Genomic DNA, 23,938 nt, shown 5'->3' on the forward strand with positions numbered 1-23,938 from the left:
CCCGACATCGCGGGAAACCTAACTCAGTATGGTCGGACGCGAATGCGAGTCCAGTAAGCTAACCACTGCACCTCACTCGCTGGGCTGCCTGTGATCCACAAAAGCGCTCCGGCGCATTCTGCACATGCTGGTTCTGGGGGCTAGCAAAGTTTTCTTCATTGTCCGTATTCCCAAGAATGGTACAGAATACTTTCTTCCTCTTTCCTCGGATGAAGAAACTGTTGCGTGGCAGGCATATCCAAAATGATAACGAAGCGATTTTTTATTTTCTTGAACAATCAAAATGCAAACTTCAACAGCCAACGCCTCCGTCCTTGGGAAAAATGTCACACCTGGAAGGATGAGTTTGTAGATAATGCGTACCACCAAGTTTCACTCTCATAGCTTGACTTTTTCGCAGTGATAAGTAAAACCCTATGACTGCCCTTCGTAAAACGAAATACATTCAGTTATCAGCATTGTATGTCACTGCAGAGATAATTGAATTTGTAACACTGTTCTTTATATTTGTACAACCCGTACAGTCAGCTATACACATATCTTTCTTTATGACTTACGTTGATGGGAAGGGTATGTGTTCAAATAAAGTCCACTGCACCAGATGAAGTCTGCGTTCTAACAGAAACAACTGTCTTGAGTTCAACACAAGAGAATAGATCAGGATACGAGGAACCTGTAACAAGTACCATAAAAAATATGAAAAGGGTGTATTACCGACTCCTTTTTCCATATCAAGGTCTTTTCTTTCCATATTTTGGAGCAGCAAGTATTGACCAAAACAAGACAGGAAATGTCTAGTAAACATCGGGTCTAGAACGCATACTTTACGAGCTATGAGCACTTGCCACTGTGCCGAGACCAGTCTCGATGATCACGTGCACATTTCAGTCGTAGTTACTGATGTCGTGGTGTTAACATTGGCACATGCATCGATCGTCGGCTGCGGAGCCCTACCGTCAGGTGTGTCGCTGCACTGTGCGTTCAGACACTCTTGTACTCTGCCCAGAATTAAAGTCCAGTGTTAGTTCCGCCACAGTTCGGCACCTGACTCATTTAATCTGTAATGAGTAGTAGCCGCCCAACCTCTAGATATGGTTTCACCTTGGTTTTGCCACGTGTTGAAGACATTCACCACAGCACTCCTCGAACACCCGAAAGGTCTTTCCATCACGGTATGTCCTCGGTGAACCTCAGACAGATAGCGCCCCTGACTACCAATCTATTCTGTGAGGCGCCTTGGCCTCCTTCGAAGGTTCGAGTCCCCCTTCGGGCTTGGGTGTATGTGTTGTCCTTAGCGTAAGTTAGTTTCAGTTAGATTAACTAGTTTGTAAGCCTACGGACCGATGACTTCAGCAGTTTGCTCCCATGGAAACTTACCACAAATTTCCAATTTCCATTTGTGATAACGATATATCAATAGCACTTTCCAAATCCGTAATATCTGCGGTACAAGTTTTATGTGAGACATCAAATATATAGGGTGTATCACCTAAATTTGCCACGTCATAGTATATTTCTGAAATGAAATAAATGTGAAAAATGCAGTTGGTCAGGGATGCAACCATGTTAGGGACTCTTACAGTCGTCAGGAATACACAATCTCTACAAGTAAACAAATATCATTTTCAACACAAAAGTTATGCTTTTTTAAATGGTACATGTTCATTTTTTCTACCGAAATGAAAATCAGAGGTACAGGTAGTAGGCATTTCAAACTTGGTTTCAGTGCTCTAAACCTTATATCTTGTAAAATACTTTAAATAATGGAAGCGATGCCACTGTTTCTGTCGTGATGCTGTAATGCAGTAATGCTGTTGCCTGGACTGTCCCGGGGCCTTGTGTAGGCCCATACTTGGTCTGCATATCACGGCAGAAACTGATGTGCCATTACAATCCTTTAAAGTCTATGTATTTCAGGAGGTACGAGGTTTCGAACAGTGGAAACAAGTCCATCATCACTACCTGCACCTCTTCATTTCCTCAGAGGTATACTTGTGCCCTTTAAAAAAAACGTAATTTTGCTTTGAAAATGGTATTTGAGACATTTATGTATTGTGCATGTCTGCCCATTGCAGGAGTCTCTGGCATAGATGCATCCCAATACAGAGAGAGAGAATAACTGATATATTAACGGTGTTCCTAAATTACGGGATTGGACGTGATCGTTAATGCAGAACAGAGACATTGTTAACATCTCAGAAATGAAATTACATTAAAATAACTGACAAAGAACTGTGAAGGGAGCTTTCTGCCTGATACATGGAGAAACGTACTTTTGCTACAGGTGACGATGTACCACTGGGACCTACCCCAAGCGCTGCAGTACCTCGGTGGGTGGGTTAACGAGATCATGGTCGACTACTTCGCGGACTACGCCAAGCTGCTCTTCGACAATTACGGAGACAGGGTAAGTTCCAGTGAGGCAGCGCTCGTAACTGGCCGCCGACCTCATCTGTGGCGCCCTCAGCTCACGAGTGTCTCTGGGTGGGCAGGTGAAGTGGTGGATCACGTTCAACGAGCCCGTCATGATCGTCTGGGGCTACGCCATAGCCGGCGTGCCGCCCGGCCTTCCGGCGACGGGCGTCGGCGACTACCTGGCGACGCACACGCTGGTGAAGGCGCACGCGCGCGTCTGGCACCTCTACGACGAGCAGTACAGGGCGACACAGAACGGTTCGTCCACTTTGCTTTAAACCTGTCTTCGGTTTCCACATGGGTGTCTGTGGAGTGACTGCAAACAAAACTGATACTGATAGTTTGTTCCTTCTTGATCAAATCCGGCATGCTGAATGCTCTGTGTACATGTGTCTATATATCTACATATGTGTGCAAGTCAGTTTGTGAGTGTGTGGAAGAAGGATCGGTCAACTTTTTGTGGCGGCGTTCGTAGGGACAAACAATTCGCTGTAGAAACGGCCTACGAAGTCACCGCCACACTTTTAATAGCGGGCCGACCGGTCCGCTGGAACAGTGAACAGAAAGATGAAAACCCAAACACTCTGATTAAATAAAAGTCGGTACTTATCTTTATTAACGAAGATACAGAAACACAGTAGTGATCTCCGTGTCTACAGAGATCTGTCTAGTTCGAGTCGGAGCGGCTAGGTCAGCGTCGGCTGACGAGAAACAACAACTCTGCTGCGATGAACACACAACTGACTAGCAAGTACACAATTCGGTGGCGAATATACAACTGAGCGGCGAATACAGGACTGTCCTAGCGCTCGCGACTCCAGCGCTTAAGAAACCAGAAGCCAGCGGTGGCGCGCGCAGACTTGCGGCGATTTCCTGTCTCGCTGGCGCTGCTTATGCGGACGGCGTCCGGACTTTGATGCTGCCAACCTTTTGGCAGCGGGCTCGGGTGGCATTACTGGCTAGGATATAACACTCGTCCCCCCCAAATCGCCGCACTGTCGTTGAATATTGACGTGGCGAGCGTCGACGGCGGGGGAGGGGTCTGGCCGCAGGCGTAGCAGAAGAGACCGGGGCGGAGACTGTTGTCGGTGGCAGTCCCGGGTCCGCACCCCAGCATTGGCTGCGCGGGGCCTCGGGAAACACCGACTGAAAACCGAGGTCAGGGTGCACGCCTGTGACCACGGGCGCAGCTTCTGGTACTGGACGCGACGGGGCGTCGGGACCCACGAAGAGAGGCAGCGTCTCCTGACGCTGCGTCGACGGCTGCTGAGTGGGCGCCGGACAAGGCGCTGCGGTGTCAGACTCCTTGGGGTGCCCAAGGAAAGCGGCTGCAGGACAGGCTGCACAGCCACCGCTTGGGAAGGCGGCCCGGCTGAGGGGTCGACGTCCATCAGCTCCGAAGACGGTGGCGACTGAAGAGGGACCGCAGGCGCCGGAACGACCACCTGGGGCGCTCCCGGATGAAGCTGCGCGGGAGGCATCAACGGGACGGGCTGTCGGCGTGGTAGCGGCGACGGCTGCTGCTGCTGCCCTGGGGGCGGCAGCGAAGTCGGAAGGCGCGGCTGGAACCCGCCGCGGACCAAATCTGTGGACAAAGAACGAGCGGCAGAATCCGGGCGGCCAGCGCGGCGCAACTGGTTCTGATGCCTCCTGTGCACCCCAGTAGCACCTTGAACAGTATAAAAACCGCGACCCTGGACACTTATCACGGTACCACGTTCCCAACGATGGCGACCGTGATAAACGCGTCGTTGCGCTGAAAACGCGTGCGATGCTCAGAAGCGGCGGGTCGATCCGGGGGGTGCAACAACCGTAGTAGGGTGCGATGACGACGGCCGTGGAGAAGCTCCGCAGACGAAGGGCCGTCGCGTAGCGTGGTCCGGTACGACGACAGGAACGTGATGAGGGCCTGCTGACGAGAGTGCGTAGCACGAAGGCGGTCCATATGATCCTTGAATGTGCGTACAAAACGTTCCGCTGCACCATTCGATTGAGGGTGGAACGGCGGAGTAAGAACATGGCGAATGCCATTGGCAGAACAAAAACTTTCAAATTCAGCACAGGTAAATTGTGGACCATTGTCAGACACTAAAACTTCTGGAAGACCCTCAATACAAAAAATTGAAGTCAACGCCTGTATAGTTTGTGCAGACGTTGTAGACTGCATGGGCACAACAAACGGAAAATTACTAAATGCATCTATCACGATGAGCCAACGAGAATTCCAATATGGACCAGCGAAATCAATATGTACTCGCTGCCAGGGACCGGCAGGGCGTGCCCACTCAAAATAGCGTTGAGGCGGAGCAGCTTGGTGTTCGGCACACGTCGAACAATCTGTAGACATCTGCGTAATCTGCTTATCAATGCCGATCCATGTACAATGACGGCGGGCAAGCTGCTTGGTGCGGACCACTCCCCAATGACCTTGATGCAACAAGTCGAGGACCTTGGATTGGAGCACTTGGGAAACCACTACACGAAGCTGGTCAATCTCGGTGCGTAACAGCAAAACTCCGTGCGAAACAGACAACAGATGACGTTGCGGATAATAGCGACGAACCACAGGATCCGATATTTCCTTTGCCTTGGACGGCCAACCACGTTGAACAAAACGTAATAGTAAACTCAGATGAGGATCCGTAGCTGTCTCACGTGCCACCTGACGATAATCAATCGGAAAATCCCGGAGGGATTGATGCTCATCGGCGTCAATCTGATGGCAAGAGTCGTCAGAGGAATCGAAGACATCATCCGCAGCAATCGGCAATCTAGAAAGCGCATCAGCGTTTGCATGCTGAGCTGTAGGGCGATACAGTATCTCATACTGGTATTGTGATAACAAAAGAGCCCAACGTTGTAGTCTCTGAGCTGTCCGCTGAGGAACTGGTTTAGACGGATGAAACAGTGACGTCAGGGGCTTGTGATCTGTTACTAAATAGAATGGTCTACCATAGAGGTAGTGATGGAATTTTGTGACGCCGAACACAATAGCCAACGCTTCCTTGTCCAATTGGCTATAATTACACTGAGCTTTGTTTAGCAATTTAGATGCAAACGCAATAGGACGTTCGGCGTTACCGACTCGGTGAGACAACACAGCACCGAGGCCGAAAGAAGAGGCATCACAAGCTAACACCAGAGGCTTGTTAGGGTCGTAATGGACCAGACAACGATCATTCAATAAAGCCTCCTTAAGCTGCTGAAAGGCTGATTGGCAATCAGCTGACCACACAAACGGAACATTCTTACGGCGGAGACGATGCAACGGTGCAGCAATCTGTGATGCATTAGGTATAAACCTAATATAATATGTCAATTTGCCAAGAACTGCTTGCAATTCCTGCAGATTGCGAGGGGCGGGCAAAGCACGAATAGCTGCTAAATGTGACTGGGAGGGATGAATGCCTTGAGCATTAATAACATGTCCCAGATACTCCATCTCCGTAAGGAAAAATGAACATTTATCGATGTTGCAACGTAGGCCTGCCTGAGACAACACTTTAAACAAACACTCCAAATTACGGAAATGTTCAGCAGGCGTCCGACCGGACACAACAATATCGTCTAAATAGTTGCAACACGATGGCACATTAGCCAGAAGTTGTGACAAAAAACTCTGAAAAACAGCTGGAGCTGACGCACAACCAAAAGGCAAACGCAGAAAACGGAACAACCCCAACGACGTGTTTATGACAAAATACTGTTGTGATTGCTCGTCGAGGGGCAATTGCAAATATGCTTCACGGAGATCAATTCTGGAAAAGAAACGAGCTTCCCCTAACTTATCCATCAGCTCGTCCGGTCTAGGCAAAGGAAAAGAATCAATGACAGTCTGAGGATTAACTGTCGACTTAAAATCAGCACACAAACGTAACTTGCCAGACGGTTTCTTTATAATAACTAAGGGAGAAGCCCACTGGCTCGCTGAAACGGGTTGAATAACACCGTTGTTTTGCCAACGACGAAGTTCATCTTCTACAGGTGCCCGGAGGGCGTGAGGCACTGGACGAGCACGACAAAATCGAGGCTGAGCATTGTCTTTTAACGTAATATGAGCGGCAAAGTTCGCAGCACAACCTAGTTCGTCTTTAAATATGTCACTGTATTGTTTACACAAATCGGTTATGCTGTCTTGAGGAACAACAACAGAATTAATTTGCAACACATTGTCTTGGATAGACAGGCCAAACAAGTCAAAACAGTCTAATCCGAAAATGTTTACACTGTCTGTAGCGCGGAGCACTGTGAATGAAACTGTTTTTGTATTGCCACGGAATGTGGCTGGCACGCTACATACACCTAACACAGGAATTTGTTCTCCACTATAAGTAGCCAAAGAATGTTTTGCCGCTGAAAGTTTAGGGCGGCCGATAGCCGCATACGTAGCACTATTTATGAGAGTCACAGACGCACCAGTGTCTAATTGAAAATTGAAGGTCTTATCCTGGATGCGTAGCTTCACAAATAGTTTATTACACTGTCTCTGGATCGGTGCAGTGGGGGCGGAAGACACAAAATCAGCGCGTTTAGCGCGTGTTCGCTGCTTACGACAACTCGTGGGTTGGGCGGGTGGAACAACAACTCCCGCTTCACTTGCAGTCTGTACATTACTTTTTACAGCGTTTGAATTACGCTTGGGTCGCATAGCAGAGGGCTGGGTGGGTGGCTTATTGCGAACAAGTTTATTACCCACACGAACCGTGGAAGAGTCTTTAAACGCTACCTTCTGGGCGGGCTGGCTTTGAAGAACATGAATATCCATGGGCTGGGCAGCACTAGAATTGTTCTTGCGTTTACGCAAACAAACAGTCTGGATGTGTCCTTTCCTTTGACAAAAGTGACAAACCGCGTTTCTCAACGGGCAACGTTCACGAGGATGAGCAAGAACACACTTAGGGCAAGACTTAACTCTATCATTTTGCACACGCGGCTGACGAATGTGTTTAACATGACGCGGCCGGCTAGTTTTTACAGTCTGACTCTGCCGGTGGGGCCGCGGGCGGGACATAACTTGCTTAGCACAGGCAATTTGAGAAATACATGGCTGATCTAACTCACACTCAGCATAGTCAAAAGTATCTTGGGCTTCAATGATGTTCATCACAGTCTCTAATGACGGGTCAGGCAACTTTAAGATAGCAGCACGAATACGAGAATCTGCAATGTTTTGAGTAATAGCGTCTCGTAACATGACATCACTGTAGGAAGCTCCACACACACAATTAAATCGGCACTGACGGGTGAGGCCCCGTAAATCTGTTAACCACTGTTTATTAGATTGATGTGGCAGTTTCTTTAATCTGAAGAACTTGAATCTGGCTGCTGCCACATGAACTCGCGACTCGAAATACTCAGCAAGCTTGTTAACAACAACGTCATAGTCTAAAGCTTCTGGCTTGGATTCCGGGAACAACTTACAAAGTAGTCGATAGACTTCCACGCCTGCAGTGGAAATTAAATAAAGCTGCCGCTCATTACCTGTGATTTTGTAGACTGTCATGTGCGCCTGCAACTGCGCGAAATATTCTCGCCATTCTTCTCTTGATGCATCAAAAGCACGGAAAGGTGGTGCTGCCTGTGCTTGTTCCTTTTGTGTTGGAGGATTAGCCGCTTGTTTGGCGATTGCTTCCACCAGACTTTGTATTTGCTGACTCTGTAACAAGATCAACTGTTGTAATTCGGCAGACATAGTGAACACAAATTAAACCAGCCCCAAAATTTTATCTCTATAATTAGTAGAACAAGAACAAGTTGAACCAGCCCTGCACACGAGTTCGGAAGTCCTCGTCGCCAGTTTTGTGGCGCCGTTCGTAGGGACAAACAATTCGCTGTAGAAACGGCCTACGAAGTCACCGCCACACTTTTAATAGCGGACCGACCGGTCCGCTGGAACAGTGAACAGAAAGGTGAAAACCCAAACACTCTGATTAAATAAAAGTCGGTACTTATCTTTATTAACGAAGATACAGAAACACAGTAGTGATCTCCGTGTCTACAGAGATCTGTCTAGTTCGAGTCGGAGCGGCTAGGTCAGCGTCGGCTGACGACAAACAACAACTCTGCTGCGATGAACACACAACTGACTAGCAAGTACACAATTCGGTGGCGAGTATACAACTGAGCGGCGAATACAGGACTGTCCTAGCGCTCGCGACTCCAGCGCTTAAGAAACCAGAAGCCAGCGGTGGCGCGCGCAGACTTGCGGCGATTTCCTGTCTCGCTGGCGCTGCTTATGCGGACGGCGTCCGGACTTTGATGCTGCCAACCTTTTGGCAGCGGGCTCGGGTGGCATTACTGGCTAGGATATAACACAACTCACCTCGTGTCTCCCTGTGAGTGCATTCTTACACTTCTTTTTACTCACTTTCTTGACTGTAAATACGTGTAACTCCCACATCAGCGTTTCTTGTTTCTCTCGATCACACTTGATTTTTTGGACTCATTTTCTCTACCACACATCTCAGATTTGAATGTTTTATTCGATTAAATTTACGATATACTGTGAGCACCTGCTGCAAACAATTCGAATTTGCGCCAGGGTTTGTGCGGTGTCTCAAATATGCAACTTCATTCAAAATAATTGATGCCGTTGCAGATACAGTCAGCCCGTCTGTCCGTGCGGTTCTAGGCACTTCAGTCTGGAACCGTGTGACCGCTACGGCCGCAGGTTCGAATCCCGCCTTGGGCATGGATGTGTGCGATGTCCTTAGGTTAGTTAGGTTTAAGTAGTTCTAAGCTCTAGGTGACTGATGACCACAGATGTTAAGTCCCATAGTGCTCAGAGCCATTTGAACCATTTGCAGATACATTTACTTAAGACAATCTTCCTGATAGCCTGATATGCTAGCAAACTTGGCCACATCGGCACTCAACGCTTTTCTCCAGTTTGGAGAAATATCGCTGTTCAAATGTCAGCAATATCCAGGTAAACAGCATCTCAGTCTTATTCTCAATAGTTCTCTCGGCTGGGCTTTTTTTAACTTGTTTCTCTCTTTCATCTCGTGGTTGCTATGCTCTCTCCAAACTTCTATCAATATTTACTCGTCCACTGACTATTTATTTCTCTTCTTAATAACCACAACTAATTGATGCCCCAATATTAATTGTTATCTGAACACTACTATATTTACTTATATAGCCATGTTTTTATTAGTTTATATTGAATTATCTATAGTGGGATATGTAATTTTAACAGAACTTTGTCAAAATTATGATATTTAATATTCATATTATCTTACTTAACTGGTTTCATAGCAGCCCTCCCTTTTTTTATTTTTTTTTATTGTTTTGTTTCTACTATCTATGTTGTTTCACACATTATTTTTCTGTTTCTGCCAATTTTGTTCTTTTGGTCACAAAAGAAAATTTTTTGTTTTCCAATATCCTTCCCCTGCAGTTCTTTTTTGAGCTCTGATCCCAAGTTCTGCTGATCCCTCCATCCAGGAGACCAAACAATGGATGTTTGTTTTCACAATCATTTCATTTCCATTTTCTATTTGTATCTAAAATAGATTTACCTTTCCTCTCACAATTTTTTCGTATACGTTTCAATTAAATATAAGTTTTTTCTTTACATTATACCTATTATTTTTAAACCATATTTTATATATCTCTTATCTCTCTGGCTTATACCTCGTTATACATTCAAGCACACACAGTATAATGACCCAGATTTGTCTTTCAAAAGGTACATTTCTCGTTATGGATACTTTTAGTTAAAGCACTGCTGAATTTAGCTGAGTCAAGCCGTCGTTCTGCTGCAACGTTTTCCAGATAGTTTCCTACCTGTCAACTTCAAGCAGAGTGTCGGGTTTGTGTCCTCTCCGTGTTTTATAGATGCTGGATCGCAGGCTTCTTTGCCTCGTCTTCGACGGCAGCGGCTATCACGCGCCTCCGGAAGGGGAATTGCGGTCCACGGGGCGGGATTGAGGGAGGTGGGGGGGTGGGGGGGGGGGGGGTGGACGTCACGGCCGGTGATGGTGGGGGTTTCCTGCGTCCTGGCCCTGTCTTCGCCGGTTTCGCATTCGAGCGTTCTTGTGGTATTTCTGTTATCGACTCATACCACGCTGTGCGAAGTTGGAAACCGCTATCTCGGTTGACAAGATATTATAATGGACTCGTTTTTACACAGCCTCTTTAAAAACCGAATCCCAGAACCCGCTCGCCCTGCATACCATATTTGTTTGTTCGAGATCAAACATATGGTTTTCGTTGAGACTGTATTCCGCCACTGCAGGTTTCTCCGTTTGGCCTAGGTGAATGCACCTAACGTGTCCTGAGCAGCACTGCGATTCACAACACTGAGTCTGACCGAAGTGCTGTTTGCCACACTCGCAGCTGATGCTGTAGACTCCAGCTGTCTGTATTCCTAATATGTTCTTCACTGGGCCCAGCGTATTCTTGACTTTGACTGATGAGCGACAGATGGTTTTAATGTGCTCTTTTCTAATATCCTGGCAATCTTTGCCGTGGGCGGCTCAGCATACGGAAGGAACGCCAGACGCGTACTGTCTTCGTCGCTTACTTCTCTCGTTGTTCTTGCTCAGCTGGAAAGCGCATCTTATCTGCGTCTCAGCATAGCCGTTCCTGCGAAACATTTTTCGTCAAGTTCTGCACTTCGGAAACTAGATTCTCCTTGTCGCATATGTCTCGTGCTTTTTGCACCAGTGTGGTGAGCACGGATTTGTGTCATGTGGGATGGTGGCAGCTATCCGCGTTAAGGTACAGGTCGGTTTGTCTTCTTCCTCTAAACAGAATGGGCTAACGTGCCATCAGTCTCCTTCTTTATCATAATGCCGAGGAAACACATCCGTTTTGTTCCACCTCCATGGTGAGTTTAATATTTTAATGTATGCCGTTGAGGCAGTTAAGAAATTCTTGTAGACTTTCTTCCCCATGCGGCAAAATCATGAACGATTCGTCCACATAGCGGTAGAACACTTTCGGTTTCAGACACGTCGTTTCAAGAGCCGTTTTTTCGAAGTATTCCATGAATAGATTTGCGATACATGGCGGCAGGGGGGAACCCATGGCTACTCCGTCTAACTGTTGGAAGAATGTGCCTCTGACCACGATGTCATCTTTGTCCAGACGTCCCTCGAAGTATCTTCACAAAATCTGTCGAGTTTTCGACATGGTGGGGACAATGACACACGAGAGGCTTCAATAACTGCGCCATGTGTTTGGCAATTCCATAAGTTGCTGAATTTATTGTGTCTGCTATTGGACGTAGTGGAACTCTCTTCTTGTATATATCTACAAGCGTGACGATATCGTAGCTCTGGGATACAGCCTTCTAACCATATCCTTGCCCATGCCTGAGTTGTTTAGCAGTGAGATAGTCTTCTCTGTCACAGCTGATGTAGGACCCTTTGTAACCTCCCAACGGAAAAAATAGGTATAACATTTACATTTAGCGTAATCTTCCAACAGTTTACTACTCCGTAACCTCACAATAATAACGTGACTAACCTCTCAATAAAATTGTGGCTCACTTATAACCTTTCAATAATTGACTGTGAATTTAAACTGGTAAATTTTGGACGTCAGCAGTGCTGCGTCATGGCCATTCTGAATAAATTGAAAATTCGTACCTCAATAAGGATGCCGGATAACGTGTATACATCTGCTCCTATAGAAATTTTTCTGGCACAGCCCAGTGCAATGCTGGCCGATAGATTTGCCATGTATAAAAAGAAACGACTGATTTTTCCTTACAATAATCGGGATGACCATGGATTGGAGAAATTAGTAAATTCTTTAAATTGAGATGAACGACTGTCAAAGGTTTATTTTTATAAGAAAGATTATTACTAAGAGATTTTTTTAAAAACATTTACATGGGACTTGATATAACAATAGTACACATGCGCGAGGCTGCTTTTACCTTATACTACAACGCTCAGGCACCGCCATCGCTGCACACGACCGTCCCAGCCAACTCCATACACCAGACTGCTAGCTACTGCTACTACAACTAATACTAACACAGTTCCTACTGCAGCCAACACTGCCCTCTGGTCTGAGATTCTCTTATAGCTTACATATCGCAGGCAGCGCGTGAGAAATCCATCGAAATTACATCTGCTCGAGTGTGCTAGCAATAAATTCCTTAGTCATGGACCTCTTACATCTTTTTTCACTTGTTTGTAAGCTGGATTCTGTAGAACGATCTCAGTCTTCTGCCAGTAGTCAACTGATCGTAGCACTACCGTCACATTGCCTTTGTCTGCCGCCAGGACGACCGTATCTTCGTCTTCTCGCAGGTCGCGTATCGCCCTGCATTCAGTCGTGGAGATACAGATTTTCGGCAGGAAATGACACGAACGCGGCACTTCGCCTGAAGATGACAAGTAGAAAATTTCTTGAAACGTTGTTGCAGAATGACGCTTTGACTGAGCTGATAACGCGAGAAGATTCGCCGAGAAAGTCTAAATTATGACACTGCTCAATTGTTTACGAAATATTTCTAATACAGGCGCTTTCCCATTTGACCTGTGTTTCCTATAGAGGGTTGCAGAAACAGTCTGAAAAGCTTGTAAGGGTATTGCAGGATAGGCTTCTACTGATAAATACTTGTTAAGGAAAAAAGTTTATACGTTGCACTTTTCCGAGCTACAGTACTTTGAGTTGAAATTAGTCAATCAGGTTGTTGGGCACGAAAATTCAAGCGGAGCGCCAGATACAAGTAGTGTCATATACAATTAGCGTAGATGATAGCGCGCAAAACTGCTCAGCCTTTGCCTTGGGTTCGATCCTTGTTACCGTACCAAGTTCAGTTCTTGTGTCGTTCGATTTTACGAAAACAAACGGCGAATACGTTTTGCGGCACCGTCTCTGGCGGGCCGCATGAAATTGCTCGCGAACGGCCTGATTGTCTAATTTCAATGTTAATAAACTCGGAAATGGTGCAACGTATAGAATTTTTTCTTAACTACTATTTCTCGGCACAGCCTACCCTACAACACTCTTACAAGCATTTCAGATTTCTTGACCTCTGAATTCCTTTCTAGCTCGAACAGCTAAATTTTATAAATTTGGAGATCGAAGTAGTAGATAAAGAATAATAGTTTTACAGGTAAGACTTAAGGAAAGATTAATTTTGTTCTACATATTGTGTTTAATAGTGTTTTCTGTATGAAGGTTACAAATTTTATAAATGAAAAAACACGTTGTACTGGAGTAATATTCCGCGATATTTATTATTTTCCTAACTACTTTTTGACTGTTATGCCAGTGTCAGATACAAACATAAATACGTGAGCAGTAAAAGTTTTGTGGAGATAAAGATTTTAAAATAGTGGAACTACAGAGTATCTCAGATGATTTCCAAAGATGGAAAATGTTAATGTTTGGTTTTGTATTAAAACAAGAGGGATTACTTCATTAAAACTGTGATGTGAAAATATTTAGTTTGACAAAATATGTAACTTATTAAATAATGAACTACGCGAAAACTTGAAATAGTTGTTCTAAGAGGAAAAATAAATTGAATAATATGTAGTAAACTTTGTAGACGTGCTCCAAGCTGATGACTGAACCAGGTAATCTTGTCCTAAAAAGGTCCAATTTTGCAAACAGGTACAGCGCAATATGTGGGACTAAACAGGTAAATGAAGCAATTTTTAATAGAGCAAGTGAAACTACCGTAAAATAAAGGAAAAAATTCAGCATTTCAGTACGAGGGGTAATTTAGAAAATAGTCTCGATGGATATATACCACATATGAAGCGGTTTCCTGATTTCGTCATTTTGGCTACCATATTTTAACACTCTTATTCATTGTAATAACATTTTTTTGACGACGCCTAAGACCTCGAAATTGGTCGCAAAACAAACTAGGGACATACATAATTGATGGCGCCCAGGAATCCGCCAGAAGCATAAATTTCATCATTTTAGGATTTTAATTGTTCTCAGCAGCTTCTAATAGTTTTCTGGGGCTAGACTAATGCCAGCAGTTTATACCCATTGAAGTCAAGATTGGTGTAAGCAAGGTTAGTTGCACAACCAACCAGTAAACTTGAAAAATTGTTTCTTCGCATTTCTTTTCAAAAATGATATTCAAAAACCAAACCATCATTGGATGTGGTGCAGCGGTATGACAATGGATTTCAATTACCTATGTACCAATTCAGATTTAGCTCCTTTGTGATTTCGATAAATCACTTAAGGTGGATGCTGGGATGGTTCCTATCGTTCCTCAATCGGATCCTGGGCCCTACCTGTAACTGTCTCATCATCAACACCATCTTTAATCTTCCTTTTTTTTTTAGACACGTTTCAGAGTTCAGAGGAATGATGAATCTTAAATCATGCAATAAAACATAACGAATGAAGTACTCATTCTTCAAAGTAACTTTTTGGTCAATTGCACACAGTGTGCGGACTGTCTAACTGTAACTCGTTTGTAATGTAAAAATATTTAGTTTGACAAAATATGTAACGTTTTAAATAATGAACTAAGTGAAAATTAGAAACAGTTGTTCTGAGAGGAAAAATAAATTGAACAATATGTAGCAAAATTTGGAGTCGTGCTCCAAGCAGATCATTATAAACGCCATCGTACCAGTGTTTATTGGGATCCTTGGAAATATTTTAGGTTTGTGGTGAATTTTAACAGATGCAGCACATATACACACTGGTATTAGATTGGATGATGTACACAGAAGTCTTCAGGTATCTCTAAACTATTAAGCAAGGAGCCTAAGGGCTTTACGTTCGTTTTTTTTTAAATTCAAGTAATTTACAAGTATGCTTATACATATAAAAATTGTTGCATAGCTAGATTTGTTATTATGAACATAAAACAAAAACAACTTTAATTTTACCAGTTGTGCCTCTCAAATAGGGACATCTCCCCGAATCAGACACGTTTAAAACTAATACATAAATTGTAAATATATTTGAGAAATCCGTTCAGTAGATGTTGCTAGTTTCAGAAAAAATTTCATTCTACTGAGTTATTCACGGTTATATTAAGTACTTCCGCCTCTTTGGTTCAAATGGTTCAAATGGCTCTGAGCACTATGGGACTCAACTGCTGTGGTCATAAGTCCCCTAGAACTTAGAACTACTTAAACCTAACTAACCTAAGGACAGCACACAACACCCAGCCATCACGAGGCAGAGAAAATCCCTGACCCCGCCGGGAATCGAACCCGGGAACCCGGGCGTGGGAAGCGAGAACGCTACCGCACGACCACGAGATGCGGGCTTCCGCCTCTTTCAATAATAAGAGAAATAGTAATCTAATGGCGCTAAGTATGAAGAAATTACCATGAAAATTATTATAAGTGTTTCTTTAAATGTAAATCAGGAACCAAATGTAGTTTAGACAGTTCCTCAATCGTTTCAGTATCAACTTTGTGTGATCTATTGTTGGTATTGCACATTCAGCAACTTAAACGTAGCATAAATGATGTACAATAACTGGTATTATTTTCTGATGCGAAGCTAAAGGAATTCACCCACAGGTAATGAGATATTTAACAGTTTTATCTCAAATTTGTTTCAGGTTCTGTGGGAATGACATTTAGCAGCCTAAATTACGAACCGTATACAAACTCTACTGAAGACATAGAAGCAACTGAGAGACAAAGACAGTTTAAGGTGAGTCAGCGAAGTGTTTGAGAGAGCTACAAAGTTATTAGCTACCAGTCAAATTGTAATTATACGTGTTTTCATTTTATGACGATGTTCTTCAATATCCTTCTATTAACGAAAAACAAGAAATAGAAAATTGTGGCTATAGACTGGATCTAAATTCCAGTGAACTTGGTGCTACACTACACTAAAATTATGCTTACCTACCTTTCTTACTGGGCCCAGAAGTCAGCTTTCGAATTCGTGTAAAAGTAGGGTCCGCTTTAACACCCTTTATAGAGCATTCTCTGTTTGACATATTTACGGCACGTCAAGAAACCTCGGGAGAAATCAGCCAGAGAAGAAATCTGTTGAATCTACCATCAACTACAAAACAACATGTGTAGTGTAATGTGCTGCGAATACATAGAAAGAAAGATCCCTTATCATTTAGCTAAAAATATAGCAGGTCAGCAACTGGAAGCAGTTAATTCCATAAATTATCTGGGAGTACGCATTAGGAGTGATTTGAAATGGAATGATCATATAAATTTGATCGTCGGTAAAGCAGATGACAGACTGAGAGTCTGTCCTAAGGAAATGCAATCCAAAAACAAAGGAAGTATGTTACAGTATGCTTGTTCGCCCACTGCTGGAATACTGCTCAGCAGTGTGGGATCCGTACCAGATAGAGTTGATAGAAGAGATAGAGAAGATCCAACGGAGAGCAGCGCGCTTCGTTACAGGTTCATTTAGCAATCGCGAAAGCGTTACGGAGATGACAGATAAACCGCAGTGGGAGAGACGCTCAGTAGCTCGGTACGGGCTTTTGTTGAAGTTTTGAGAACATACCTTCACCGAGGAGTCAAGCAGTATATTGCTCCCTCCTACGTATATCTCGCGAAGAGACCATGAGGATAAAATCAAAGAGATTGGAGCCCACACAGAGGCATACCGACAATCCTTCTTTCCACGAACAATACAGGACTGGAATAGAAGGGAGAACCGATAGAGGTACTCAAGGTACCCTCCGCCACACACCGTCTATATAGACTACGACTGAGATGCGGTAGCTTCTAGTACTCTTGCTTGAGAGAATGTTACTATTTCGACATAGTCTGTGCCTAGCACCGCATCACAAATACTCATGAAAAAAAAACGAGAAGTCAGAAGACGGCTTCCCTACCAGTTCTGTGCGGCGTTACGGAGCCCGTGGTAAACATAATCCTTACAGACTCGAGCATAAATACTCACACATGAAGATAGAGCGCAGTAAAAAAACTCCTCTGGCAATTGGGTCTTTCAAAGAAATAGTTCAACATGCAGAGCACTGCAACTGGCATGCGAAAAACCCACTTCACAAAGTTAGAACAATATTATCCATTCACTAACCGTATTGTGTCGCAGCAATATGATCCTCAGTAGTTCAAGGACTCACTCTCGGAAACGACGCAAGAGGAGCACACGGCGTAGGCGAATTTACTTGGTCTGGATAGAAGCAAAATCCTGAATGAGCAAATCAGCCCCTGAATTCATATTTAACTGTTTAATGTTCACACTCATACAAAATAAACTTCTCGAAACTGTCTTAATTCTAACTGGCTGTTTATTCTACAGTGACTACTGGACGCTAACGCTGCACCTGCGTGTCAATCTTCTCCCCCCCCTTCCCCCCACCCTAGCTCCCCTCCCCCTCCCCTCTCCCCAAATCCACCGATTTTGCCTCTACGCCCTCAGCTAGGCGAGAATCCGCACAGGCGACCGTCACTCGCAACTGTTACATCAGGCCGGCACTTGTGATGTCCATCGTTACTGCACACACTGCGATTGACACAAAATTAGGCGATACTAATACTGCCAGATGTAAAATTTAAACATAACTGTCCCATGGGATTTACTGTAGATTTGTTTCCCCATAAAAACTATTAATTGTCATCTCACTGTTTTTCTTCCCTTTCTCTCCGCTTGTTGGATGTCTTCGCACATAGTGCACATCGCATTTTTTGGAAATCCCAAGTCCATCCACGCCCATGTTCTACAACATTCACGGCGCCCTGCACAGTGCTCTCACAGGGACTCTTTCCGGTGACGCTCCGACTAAGTGTCGCCAACTACACCAACAATGCGCCTCTTAAGTCTTCTCCTGATGCGACTCTGAATGCTGTTACCTTCTGGGGGCGTCCCTCTGAATATGACATATGCTGTATTGAATATAATCAATGTACAGATTACTTATTCATTTTTAACCACAATAATTGTACATCCGACCCCGACCCCCCCCCCCCCCCCCCTAGCACGGAAAATATCGCATTTCATTCAGGCGTATTGAAAGACTCATCTATTGATCTTAAACTCAAATTAAAATTTACGTTGCTTTCTGGGATTAGGAATGCTAATGGACACAAAGATTCCAGGTTAGCCTAAGTCACAAAAACAGTATAGTTTGCCACGTTTCACCTGTTAGAAACTTCTATAGAGTAAACTGAGATGGCGGGATGTTCAACACACCAGCAACTTCCTAAGATCTCATAATTTCATGTTTTATGTTCAACCGTTTTTCCGTTGTCAAATTCCAGCGCCCATCACAGTTAAATTTTCGTCTCACTTAACGAAATCAACTATTTCTTTAATCCCATAATACACTCGTTAAGTCTCTTTAATATCTATGGTGCTAGTAGACACACCTGTACCAATGTGATGGGTCTTGGGTTTTATCTATCTTGGCTATGCATTCGTCATTCCTTTCACAGCCTTTACCGACATTACAACTTTTTTCTTGATTATTTGACCTAAAACTCCGTTACACCTAGATCTCTTGTTAACAACCTTCCACCCACCTGGACACGAATCCTGTTCTTGCCACCACACTTCATTAGATCCCATTATATCTAGCTGCGACATCCACAATGAGATTTTCACTGTGCAGCGGAGTGTGCGCTGATATGAAACTTCCTGGCAGACTAAAGCTGTGTGCAGACCGTGACTCGAACTCGGGACCTTTGCCTTTCGCGGGCAAGTGCTCGGCTGTAAATAGCCATCTTCGGTGCATTTTCGTTACAATTCAACAGACTCTTGGCAGTTTTAATCTCGCAGGAAGTTTCATAACTGCGACATATTAGTTTCTATTTTCAACTTCTCCAACCAGTCCTCACGATCAAGGAATCTAAAATTCAACACTTCGACCTTCAGAATACCAGACTTGTTTTATCCAGATGACATCCTCCTGAGAAGGCCCCTCCTACAAATACGAATGAAGGACATTCCTATCTCCGAAATTTTTTAACCAAGAGCAATGTTATCATCACAGAACCATTAATGTAGAGCCGAATAATCTCGGAAAACATAATAGCTCTAGTTTCCCCTTCTTTTCAGCTGTTCGCAGCACCAATATAGGAAGACTACGTAGGATAATGTTACAAGGCTACATAAATTTTGATTCCATTAGTAACCGTTGTGCACAGCGACTGTAGATTATATGGAAGAAGAGGCACACAGCAGTCAGTCACAATTCCATTAGTTTTTATTATGCTTTCAGATCTAGATTTCGGCTGTAAACAGCCATCTTCGGTGCATTTTCATTACAATTCAACAGACTCTTGGCAGTTCATGGCACCATATGTTCTTGCTGGTGTATAGACACATGTCTATTTATTGCCGAAATCTAGATTTGCAGGCTAATAAAAACTAATGGCATTGCGACTGATTGTTGTGTACCTTTCCTTCCATAAGACCACGTCAGCCAATCATCTAGACTGTTGCCCCTGCAACTATGAAAAGGTTGCTGCCTCTCTTCAGGAACCGCAGGTTAGTTCGTCGTCTCCGCAGATGTCCTTCCGATGTGGTTACTTACACGCTACACTCAGTTGCATTTTGTTGCTTATTCTTCAGTATTAAACTGAGGGACTTTGATTTAAATGTGCCATAGCCTGCCACCTATCTACGAATACTATAGTCAACGATATGATTATAATGGCTTTAGAATGTCTGTTGGAACATCCCTTTTCATATAAATTTTGGCCACGAAGTGAAACTCTTCCATATTTAAGGTGCAACTCATTTTATTAACTCTAAAGAGTTCTAATGGAATCCAGTTGCATATCTATGATCAGATCTTTCGGTTCTTTGTCAAAATTGACCACTGATCTGGAAATCCTGTATTCTAACTGGTCGACATTTTACAGACTCTTCACAATGTACACACATCAAAAAAAGATTTGCCTCGCCCCGGTTTCCAGAACTCCAGAAGGTAGACTTTGACTGGATATTGTATCACAGACACAGTCCCTTGAATTTTCAGAGATGTCACTAAACCCGCCCAAAGATGTAAAAAAACCATACATGAGTGGGTCCGACAGCCAATCAGTTCCAGTCATTCCACCAGGAAGGAGGTACGCGGCTCGTATTGTCTGCAGTTCAACCTGCCTAGACGGTCAATACCGCCGTTCGATCGTGTCCGTATTGCTACTTTGTGCAAGGACGGGCTCTCAACAAGGGAAGTGTCCAGGCGTCTCGGAGTGAACCAAAGCTATGTTGTTCGGACATGGAGGAGATCAGAGAGACAGAAACTGTCGATGACATGCCTCGCTCAGGCCGCCGAAGAGCTACTACTGCAGTGGATGACCGATACCTACGGATTATGGCTCGAAGAAACCCCGACAGCAACGCCACCATGTTGAATAATGATATTCGTGCAGCCACAGGACGCCGTGTTCCAACTCAAACAATGCGCAATAGGCTGCATGTTGCTTCACTCCCGACGTCCATGGCGAGGTCCATCTTTGCAACCACGACTCCATGCAGCGCGGTACAGATGGGCCTAACGACATGCCGAATCAACCGCTCAGGATTGGCATCACGTTCTCTTCACCGATGAGTGTCGCATATGCCTTCAACCCGACAATCGTCAGAGACGTGTTTGGAGCCAACCCGGTCAGGCTGAACGCCTTACACACACTGTCCAGTGAGTGCAGCAAGGTAGAGGTCCCCTGCTGTTTTGGGGTGGCATTATGTGGGGTCGCGTACGCTGCTGGTGGTCATGGAAGCCGTCGTAACGGCTGTACGATACGTGAATGCCATCCTCCGACCGATAGTGCAAGCATATCGGCAGCATATTGGCGAGACATTCGTCTTCATGGACGACAATTGGCGATCCATCGTGAACATCTCGTGAATGACATCTTTCAGGATAACGACATCCCTCGACCAGAGTAGCCAGCATGTTATCCAGGCATAAACATTATTGAACATGCCTGGGATAGCTTGAAAAGGGCTGCTTATGGACGAGGTGACCCACCAACCACTCTGAGGGATCTACACCGAATCGCCCTTGAGGGGTGGAACAATCTGGACCAACAGTGCCTTGATGAACTTGTGGATAGTATACCACCACAAATACAGGCATACATTAATGCACATGATATGCCACTGGATATTAGAGGAACCGGTGTGTACAGCAGTCTAGACCACCACCTCTGAAGGTCTCGCTGCATGGTGGCACAACATGAATTGTGTGGTTTTCATGAGCAATAAAAAGGGCGGAAATGATGTTTATGTAGATCTCTGTTACAATTTTCTGTACAGGTTCCGGAAATCTCGGAACCGAGGAGAGGCAAAACTTTTTTTGATGTGTGTATTTCTAGAATGTATGGTAGAAATTAGTATGCACATCGATATATTTTTGTGGGAAAAAATTAAAACGTAGCATTTTTCGCTCATTAGCTTGGGATTTTCGCCCACCCTATCTACAGTCAGGAGGGCGACTACCCTGCAGTAGTGCGGGAAAGGGTGGACAACAACAGCAAAGCAGAAGGACTAGCGCGGTCAAGGCTGCCAAAATTCACGCAGGAGGAAATCGAATACATTAGAGGTGAGTGATAACTGTGCTATTCGAGGTATTGTGGCGTTCTCTGCAGCTGCATTGCGGTTGAAAGAAATTTCGAAGAAGGGCATTATGAGAAAAGTATATCCATGATCATAAAATTTGCAGAATAGGTTTTCGTTCATTATTTTACAAGGCATGTGAATGAATTTAGTCTGCATTTATTCACCATTTGCATCTAAAAATCTAAATATATTCTTCAAACGCGATAGCCATGCCTCTTAACAATAAGACTTATAATTAAATGTTGTAATAATTATCCGTAATCCACGTTTCTGTTTATATGAACCGCGTAGTGATACATTTTTTTGAGTAGGTGCAGGTGTGTAGAGGAGCTGCATTACTTGACCCTATATGTTGTCTTGCTGTATCTGTACAGGAAATTTCGAGAAAGATCTTAGAGCTGCCGATATATTACCGATAGCATCTTTGTAATACTTATTTCATTTAAATGAAGCAGCTGTGCGTTGAAGTCATCAATATAATTAATTATGTGAGCAACTATGTCTGCATTCGATCTTAACTACTTCATAACAGTATTATTCAGTTGCCAGAATTGTTCGATTGCGGTTTACTACGTTCTGAATGCTAGAAGGGTGGGAGGGGGAAGGGGGGGAGTGATTGTGGTTGGGATGCGAGAATACGTGAGCCTTTAAACCGCTCCAACATCTTGAATTGAGACTCTTCTTCTACAGAACCTGTACCGTGCACTCTGATCTTTGAACAATGCCTGATCTCTCCTGCCGGCTGCAATAACCAAAACCTACTGATAACCGATTACAGGGCGGTCGGAAACTGTCTGAGAAGCTTGTAAGCGTGTTGTAGAGTAGGATGCGCTGAGAAAAAATTGTTAATATTAAAATTCCTCTGTCCTTCAACAAAGAAGAAGATGAATGGAATATAATGTCTGTTAACTAGCCTGATTACTGTAAACAGCTGACAAAGAAACTTTGTGCAGTACTAGAATATTCTATCAACGTATAATGTCGCACTGAGAAAGTATTTTAACTTTTTCAGATTCACAAAATATTACAACATTCTTCTTGGCATTATTTTCTAGCAAGAAATTTGTCCCCTTAGTAGTTTCCACATTTAGTGTGTTGATAACATTATGAACCCCTTCAACATTCGTCGGCAATTTCGGCAGAATTTTCCGCCTACCTGGGTAAATAAATTTACGAAAGCTGTCGAAATTTCTGTTATTTTTTGCGTATCTTCTCCTTTTAAATTAGCTTTCATGGGCTCCCACAAAAATCTTCTGTGGCTTTTCTCTTCATCATACGAATTATTTTTTTGCCTTCGAATTTTGTCATAAGGAATTTCCTTGTGGCCAAGGTCTTCTTGAATCTCCACGACATCCAGTTTCATAATAGAAACAGTTTTAATAAGGCTTCTGCAACCCCTAAACATGCATGTGCATTGCGCTCTATCACTTTTCAGAACTTTTTGAAACCCGAAGGTGTTACCTTTCGGAAGTAATATTTTCCCTCCCATTCTGCTTAATGAAACTGCAAGCGCGTCGGAGCTCATGTCCACTGTGAAAAGATCTGAGACACGAGCCCATAAAGCGCTATGAGGCCTCGGGGATATTACCTGCAGGCCACTTGTCTATTTCGAGAGGAGTGGGGCCTGTTACCTGGGGACCTATTTGGTTTCGGGAGGTACACCTCCTGCATCCTTGTAGCCTACAACGCACGAATACCCGGTGTTTATCACTGAATACCAGTATTTGAGAATGAGAGCACTTAATCACTTGCAACACACTTTACACTTAATTTGAAACGGTTAAGAAACGTTTCCTCGCTGACAAGCCCCAAAAAAAGAAGAAAGAAAAAAAGTTTATCGCTTACTACATTTTCGCAGTTAATGCAGTAAAACTGCCGCATGAAGCATGATGCTTTAATTTCTTACTTTTGAACGGCTAACTGTATTCACGATGCATTTTTGCAGACAGTTTTCAAATATACCACAAAATGGGCCCAAAAAACTACACTAGTGGCCTTTAAAATTGCTACGCCAGGAAGATGACGTGCTCCAGACACGAAATTTAACCGACAG

The 23,938-nt window shown here is 44.1% G+C and overlaps 1 protein-coding gene across 1 annotated transcript in view; it reads left to right on the top strand.

Moving 5' to 3' along the window:
• LOC124622771 (myrosinase 1-like) overlaps positions 1-23,938 on the top strand; it is a 101,417-nt gene that overhangs the window by 41,491 nt on the left and 35,988 nt on the right. The window contains exons 4-7 of the mRNA XM_047148562.1: positions 2,285-2,407; positions 2,493-2,673; positions 15,935-16,029; positions 21,721-21,868. Coding sequence (XP_047004518.1) covers positions 2,285-2,407; positions 2,493-2,673; positions 15,935-16,029; positions 21,721-21,868 — 547 coding nt within the window. The remainder of the gene's footprint in view (positions 1-2,284; positions 2,408-2,492; positions 2,674-15,934; positions 16,030-21,720; positions 21,869-23,938) is intronic.

The sequence above is a fragment of the Schistocerca americana genome, chromosome 7 (genome assembly GCF_021461395.2).
Source record: "Schistocerca americana isolate TAMUIC-IGC-003095 chromosome 7, iqSchAmer2.1, whole genome shotgun sequence".
Classification (NCBI taxonomy): Eukaryota; Metazoa; Arthropoda; class Insecta; order Orthoptera; family Acrididae; genus Schistocerca; species Schistocerca americana.